An 8,386-nucleotide genomic window follows, 5' to 3' on the forward strand; every position below is an offset into this window, starting at 1 on the left:
AAATTATTGGGTCCTTGGGTAGGTTGAAAAAAATCTTTTTTCTAAATATTTAAATAAATAAATTAGAATAGGAGGAATAAAAAGTATAATAATGTGTCCTGGAATGAAAAAAATGAGTCGGACCATTTTTCATTAGTTGATTTTGAGAGGGCAACCAAACAATATTTATAAGATGGGCTAGTAACAAGTTAATAAGCAACTATTTAATCCATTTTAAAGAAAAAGACATATATATATATATATATATATATATATATATATATATATATATATATATATATATATATATATATATATATATATATAATTTTTCATCGTAGGAGATGACAAACTTTTTCCTCTCATTCAAATTTAAAAAATTAAATATTTTTCAGGGAATTGAAAAAGAAATGGAATATATAGCATCTCAAGGTGAATATATAGGTTTTTTTCTTATATAAAATCTTTGATATGATTTTAATTTTTTAAGCTTTAAGGACAGATGATACAAACAAAAAATGGATGCCTGGATTGGTATATATTTTTTTTTAACCTAATTTCATTGTAAATAATGCAAATGATAAATTTCTAAAATATTAACGCAGTACAGTTAAGGTAACATTTTCTATAAAAACTCACGGAATCCGATACATTTTATGTTTAACAGTTTTATTTTTTAGCAAGACACTCTAGTTAAAAAAGCTATTTGTTATCTTGAAGAGTAGGTCCATGGCTTTTCACATCGGTATTTTTTGGCATCATGTGACTCCCTGAAGTCACCTGGGCTCCGATTTTAGGTCAAAAAATGAGATGTCAAATTTAACCAAAAAGTGCAAGGGCAAGACAAACAAAAAATTAACTGCACAATGTTTTATGTTGTCCCTATGTATCTATACTTTCTCAAAAGTGATGCTCATTCAGTTATTTTTCCGATATAATTAAGTTATTCAGCTAAAACAGACAGTATTGTATAAAAAATAGGATATTTTCCTAATTTCATCGTGAATTATAAATTAACTAAAGGATTACAAAGGAATGAGCATCACTTTTTGAAAACTATACAATAAAATAAATAATTTAAAATAAAAACCTACTTTTTAAATTGTCGCCTTGCCCTTGCACTTTTTGATTAAAAATTGAAATCTTGAAAGAGTCGATCTAATTATAGTTTTCAAACGCATCATTGACCCAGCATGGGAGATAACTCTTGAGAACTTGATATAGTTTGTTTACCTCGTAAATTTTAATACTGTAAATATACATGCGGACAGGGCTGGATTTTTTTTTACTAAATCAAAACGGTGTGCATAAAATCCTTAACATTTCTTTCTATTTTGTGTATTCGTTCTCGATACATTGTAGACATTTACTGTATGCTAAAAGACGTCTTTCAAACCTCCCGTATTTCCTCAAAGAGGTGTATACATGACATGCAGTATTACACACACATAGGTCTAAATATTGCCGCTATATTCATGTAGAACAGAAATGTTTAATTAAAATATAGCCTCCTCCATTAATAATAAATTAATAAGATATCTGTACCCCTCTCTCACTACTGTACGCATAGGCGTCGGAATCAGAGGGGGGGGGGGGCTTAGCCTCCCTACTTATTTGCAAATTATATACATAATGTAGGCATTGAAATTAACATTTTTCTGTTGGTCTAGGCCCCCCTTTCAAATAGCCCCCCTTTTATTTCGCTTTCGACGCCTATGGTACACATACTTGTGTTAATAATTTTTCTTTTCTTTCTGCATACAAGATCATGAGGGAGAGGGGCTGGCAGATTTTAGAAATAAATACGTGCAGATGAGTGATCTCTCCCTCCCACGAATCACAGTTTTAAAATTTTTTCTTTGCTTGTTAGACTTTTCAATGAAGAGGAAAATAAATAAATAATCTGTCCTTCCTCTTATTGATCGGAAATAAATATTAATCTGTCCTTCATCGACATGAAAATTAAAAAAATCTGACTTGGAAAAACTTGCCACCCCCTTCCCTCAGAATCAAATGATGGTCCCCTATCCTATTTTGAATCAATTGGGGTGGGGGGGGGGGGTGGGTGTCTCTTGTCTCCTGTTTTTGGTAATATTATTGAAAAATAAATGAACACAATGTACATGCTGGAAATAAGATCTTGATGGACATCAGTACCCTCCTCACAAAATATGTATGCAAGTTAAGATTTTCAAATCTTAATGGCCTTTTCAACACCTGTACAGTAAATATATGAAAAGGTCAAATTATTATTTATCTAGAAAATTTATTTAATAAATATTTCTTTACAAATCAAATGACAGACTGTAGGAATGCTGGGCAGGTGCAAATTATTTCCATCACTTCATGTTCTTGTGGATAAAATGAATTCTGAAATATGAGAAAATCAGAAAATACTATTATTGAAAGTAATTTGTGTTTAAAAAAGTTAAATAAAAAAAAATGCATTGAAACATTTAACATAGAATGCAATATACATGTTTTCAATTCTTCTGTTAGTTTTTAATTATTATCAAAACAATTCAATAATCTTGCCAGGAATATTGTATGGTTTATAGCTAATATTGAGCATACCATTTTCCTTAATGATTCCATTAGTCCAACATTTGGGAATAGCTAGGCCTACAACACAATATATATGCAGTTAAAAGCTATGAGATTACTAAATATACATTGTAGAATAAAATGGCATTACATTTGACAAAACAAATTATGCTACATTGTATACAGTTACTGTAGTGAATTTATGTTATTCATATAAATGGCAAAAAAATTGTGTTACAAAACTTCTCTGGGAAAGTGAAACCTCTGACATTTACAACAGTTATTGATAGAATATTTTCTAAACAAAATTCTGAGTTTCACCTTTACCAAAATGAAAATAAAAATTATATAGCACATGCATACTTTAAAAATGTGATTCAGAAATGCTTTAGAAGTATACATACCCATGGAGAAATGATGCATTTTTTATTTATTCATTCTTCATGTTCTTTAAGTCTGAAACTCTGGACAGCTACAATGATAAAAGTATTACACAAATATTTTTAATGTACATGTAATCTAACTAAAAAAAAAATGATTTTTTCCCATTAATTTAGAAATTATAGAAAATTACAACCAAAGATCTGAAGTTGAGGTTCTATGTTTTCAACATAATGATACTGTTAATTTTTTTAAATGCATGTGCAGTATGTTTGTATGTCAAAATACATGATCATTGCTTGTTTAGGCCTAGTCATAAGTGAATCATTGACTGAAACAATGAAAACATCTCATTTAATTTAGTTTAAATTTGTGTTATTGATGACCTCCGGATCCATTCCTACACATATTGTCTCAAAGAAAATGAGCTTATAGACAAGAACTCAGTACATCTTTAGTGCAGTTAAATTTTAATAATTCTAGAAAGTGTGCAACTTAGTATAGGGAGGGGGGTACACACAAGGCAATGCATAACAATTTTTCACTGACTGTGATAAATAATACATCTAAATGAACATGCACACACTCGGGGTTTTTCTTTGATGTTGATAAAAGCATGTATACATATATGTACCAACATATGTGCATACATACCCGGCCTGGAATATTGCAGTGATGGATCTACGGAGCTGGTGCAAATCGTCTCAGTTTTCCGATATTTTCCGGAATAATGTCCTCGTATTCTCATAAAAGGGAGAAGCAATGCCTTGTCTCTTATTTTATTCCTAATTTCTTTAAAGATTGTGTGGTTTTTGCATTTAAATCCACTGCAAACCTCAGCCGATGTCGCCACGCTTTTTAGATGTATACAACATTCCGTGTCACCGAGTGCAAGCGCTTGCCTGAAGCCGAATGCAGACAAACTACACATTAAAAAGCGAATAGTCCGTTTCACGGTAACTGCGGTACTGCTCTTTTGCAGGGCAAAATGATATATATGATGTAAAAGTAATTGTTTAATATACGTCATTTAATTATTTCTCGACAAAAACTTCGCCAAACGTTATTATTTTGCCCTGCAGAAGAGTAGTACCGCAGTTACCGTGAAGGGGCTAATTATTTTAAAGACATGCTATTTTATATACGAGAAAATCACTAATAATTTTCCATTTAAACATGAAAATATTGCTGTTTATTACAAAGTCTTGCAAATATCGGTAAATAGTTATTTTGAGCACTATTTCCTTATATGGATCAATCAGGGCGGAGCAACTGTCATGACGTCAGACCTCATTATGACCTCATTACCATATTTTTTTTCATGTGTTGCCTTAACTGTACTGCGAAGAAATTGTTAACTTTCGGTGACGTTCAATCTCTACCCTTCTGAAACCATCCTTATTATTTTTTACAAATATTTATCACTTTGTGCATATTTGAATAGAAAATTAAAAACTACGCGGTGAAACGTATTCATTTTGTACATTAAAACATGATTTATGTTGTTATTTTCAAAATTTTTGACCAAAGTCTGTTTGTATATTCTGTCTTTAAAAAGTATTAGCAAGTGAATGTTCAGTGTCATAACAAGCGTTATTTCAAATCAATTCACTTCTTTTGGTACAAGGATGTTGTAATAAAGTAAAATTTACACAGACATGTTACACATCAATATCGGAGGGATTTGACTATAACAACATTTGCTACCAATGTAAACATAATGCACTTGATGAAATGTACGGAGATGACGAACAATATACGCAAGAGCATGTTCTACGCATGAACAATTTCTAAAACGAGGTAAATTTTGACAAGCAAGTTGATGAAACAAGAATATCAACAGTCTCGTTTAATGTCATCCTTCCGTTAGTTCTTTGTCGTTACAATGACCTTGACAGCTAATACAATTTACATGTACCATGACGTCATAAGCTTACTGACATTTTTCTTACTAATTGTTAGTCCATTAGATAAACACGGAATTGACGACGTATTTTTCCGTTATTTCCCAATAATGACAAGGGACACATGGCGGGTGTGACCGTTTGGCAGGAGATGCTCACTCCTCCATGGTACCTGATCCCACCTCTGATTTTTCAGAGGTCCGTGTTTGTTCTGCTCTTAATTTGTATTGTTTTATGGACTTTGAGATGGAATACTGTTTGTTAACTCCACATCCTTTATTCAAGCTCAGAAGTGTATTTTAAATACATGAATCAGGAGCAAAGCAATATTGGACCTCCGACACTTCAGGGATGGGATCAGGTGCCACGAAGCAGTTAATGTGATGTAGATACCTATCGCTATCTCTTTTCTTTACACAGGTCCTAAACAGAGCACACTGACAGACTTCTGGGCAATGATATGGCAGGAGAACGTGTCACAAATCGTTATGCTGACCAACCTCAAAGAAGGAAACAAGGTACTCATGTTAATTCTGAAAGAAAATTTTTTGAGGCCTTTGAAACATGGTGTATTTGTTGCAATTACTAACTTTGAAAAAAGGGTATCGAAATATTGATATTGATATATTAATATTTTTCTTTGAAACATGGTTTACATTTTGCAATTACTTAATTTAAAAAAAAAATGTATCAAACTCTTCAAATGACATATAAAATTTTTTACTATATTCAGGAGCCTAAATTATATATTCTCTCTATGAATAATACAGTAGGGTAGTTTTAAGCTGCACTTATATATTTAGCCGCATTACTTGTCTTCAGACTAAGTGTGTGCAATATTGGCCAGAACTGAACAAGGTTCTTTCCTCAGGCGAGTTTTCCATATGTAATAAGGAAGAGAAGATCTACGCATTTTATGTCATCAGAAGATTAAAAGTTACTCATAAAAATGTAAGTCTTATCAAAACTATCCCAACAGCTGATTGAACAGCTTATTTTAAGAGTGTAATTATTTGTAAATTTAGCACCTTGTCAGAAAAATTGTTATAGTTTAAATGTATTTGTAATATTATGGGAATGTCTGAGAGAAAAGTAAAAGGTATGTTTTAATATTGATTTACAAACAGCTAACACTTTTGACTTTCTCGTGTTATCTGATTGTTTTTTGCTATTAAAGAAGACAAGTTTTGTAACTCAGTACCACTATACTGCCTGGCCGGATCACGGGGTACCCGAACCGCTCTGCCTTGTAGTTTTCCATGATCACGTGACCAGGACAAGAAATAAACAAAATCATTCTCCAGTATTAGTTCACTGCAGGTATGGCTTTGTAGCATTGGAAAATCTGGAATCTGCATGTTCAAATGACAGTGGATATTGTTTAGATTGGCTTCAATTTATCATAATATTTATCAAGATATATTTTACAAAAAAATGAATCTTGTTTGTAAAAAAAAACCGAAAAGTGTAGTGATTAGAGAAAAGTTATCACATCTAGTAGAATCGTAAAATAAGCATTTGATTTATATGTCATGGGTATGATTCCTATTGCGAGTCCTTGGTTGTTTTTGAAGGACTATTAATATCAAGATCGATTATATCAGTAAAAAAAAATCAAACAACATCCTGCTCAGTGATTGCAATTGGTGAATATGTAGCATTCCATTATACCATCCAAACATTACTAAAAACTTTCAGGAATATGAAGCAAACAAATAACAAAACAACACCGTCAATTTCTGAATTGGATTAGCATTTATGACTTTAAAATAAGGAGGAATGTTTTTATTTGTAGCGCGGGGATAGGTCGCACTGGGACATACCTAGCTATAGACGCCCTTTATAAGACAGGTAAAACAGAGAGGAAAATCAACATCGCGGAATACGTCAAGAGAATGAGGGAAAACAGGATGAATATGGTCCAAACTTACGTACGTAATGTAAAAGTAATTGAATTACATGTACTTTATTATGTTAACATTGTAAGACTAGAACTGCTTTTATGTACCAAACGCAAATATATATGCATGCGTTTTCGACCTTCTATCATGTGTTCCATAAGGTTTTTCATACCCATTTTAGTTCATTATTTATACACTGAATTGACGACAGATTTTTCCGTTATTTCTCAATCATGACAAAGAGCACACGGCGGGTGTGACCGGTCGGCAGGGGATGCTCACTCCTCCATGGCACTTGATCCCACATCTGATGTTTTGGTGGTCCGAGTTTGTTCTGCTCCTATTTTGTAATTTTTTTTATAGGTTTTTGATATTGAATACTGTTCGTTATCTCCATATCCATCTTGAAAACTCTTTGTTATCTCAATGTGTTTCATGATTTGAAAATCCTTGGAAAAGTATAATTTGCTTAGTATATGTTGTCCAATACAGTCTGCTTTACTCAAATCAAGTAAACTTCAATTTCTTGAAATGTCAAAAGATGAGTACATGTGGAATGTTATTTTTAATTGTGCCATGATTTTTAATTTATTCCCAAAACATTTTTTGCAGGAACAATATATAACCATATTTCTGGCTCTCAATTACATGTTTAAGGCGTGTCCCTCTGTCCTGAAGAAATCAGACTTTATCAGGAAAGCGGAATCAATGAAGAGTGATAAACCAGCCAATCAGACTGATCTCAGGAGGGAGTTTCAGGTAATTTGACCTATCAAAATGAACTTGAAATGATACTTTCAGGAAATTCAAATATGATAAAATTAAGGAATGACTGTTTTTGGAATTAATTCTGCTAACTGTCAACATCCTATAATAAATACAGTATACGAGGGCTGTTGAAAATTATTGAGACAGTTTGTATATTTTGCTTTCTAATGAACGTCTTTCGGTGAAAATTTGCATACAGGTTTGACACACTCTAAGAATTAATAAAAGCAAGACATATTTTACAAATATTAGATATTTTCTCTACAATGGTATATAAATGGGTCAATAGTAGGGGTACCCGGAGCAGTCATGAAATCAGATATTGGAAATATGAAACACCAACGTTTTAACTCTTCGTGTACCCATAATAAGAGCGGAAATAATTCGTTTTATGTGTATCATTTTTAGGCTTTATTTCACATTCATCTTTTGGAACTTTGATAAATCTTCAATCAGAAATACGGAGATCATAAAACAATTAAGCGCGGTAGAAAATCTGCTAATAACGACAAAATGGATTTTGACGTCATGGTCGGAGCAGCCAGCATACCTAAAATTTTGTGTAACACAATGTAGAACTCTTTCTAGACTGAATGACCTGTTAAAACAATAACAATTAAATAAATAATGTGTTATGTATTGTTATTTTATTGGTATTTTTTTCTTTTTACAATTAATTCAACCTTAGTAAAATTAAAAGCTCTGGACAACCATGAGTTATTACGTACGGTATTAATATCGTTGATCCGCGTTGCATAAATCGGCACTGCATGATTCTAAGTCATCCTTTCCCCAATATGAAAATTTTACACAGGGGTAGCAACAGCATACATTTTTAAAGAATACTGAAAGAAAAGAGATTGTTTGATTTTTGTAATGTTATAGATATTAATAACAAAGAAGGAAGAG

The 8,386-nt window shown here is 32.1% G+C and overlaps 1 protein-coding gene across 1 annotated transcript; it reads left to right on the top strand.

Annotated features, from left to right (window-relative positions):
• Positions 1 to 374: 374 nt before the first annotated feature.
• LOC134252235 (receptor-type tyrosine-protein phosphatase epsilon-like) lies at positions 375 to 7,468 on the top strand (the record flags this gene model as incomplete). The annotated part of the gene is made up of 6 exons (XM_062734658.1): positions 375 to 411; positions 5,229 to 5,326; positions 5,631 to 5,759; positions 5,986 to 6,128; positions 6,604 to 6,739; positions 7,322 to 7,468. Coding segments are annotated over 6 exons (690 nt in total), but the record flags the coding sequence as incomplete, so codon positions are not given.
• Positions 7,469 to 8,386: the final 918 nt, after the last annotated feature.

This window comes from Saccostrea cucullata, unplaced genomic scaffold, assembly GCF_032062105.1.
Source record: "Saccostrea cucullata isolate Sc308-1 unplaced genomic scaffold, CSIRO_AGI_Scuc_v1 ctg18949, whole genome shotgun sequence".
Classification (NCBI taxonomy): Eukaryota; Metazoa; Mollusca; class Bivalvia; order Ostreida; family Ostreidae; genus Saccostrea; species Saccostrea cuccullata.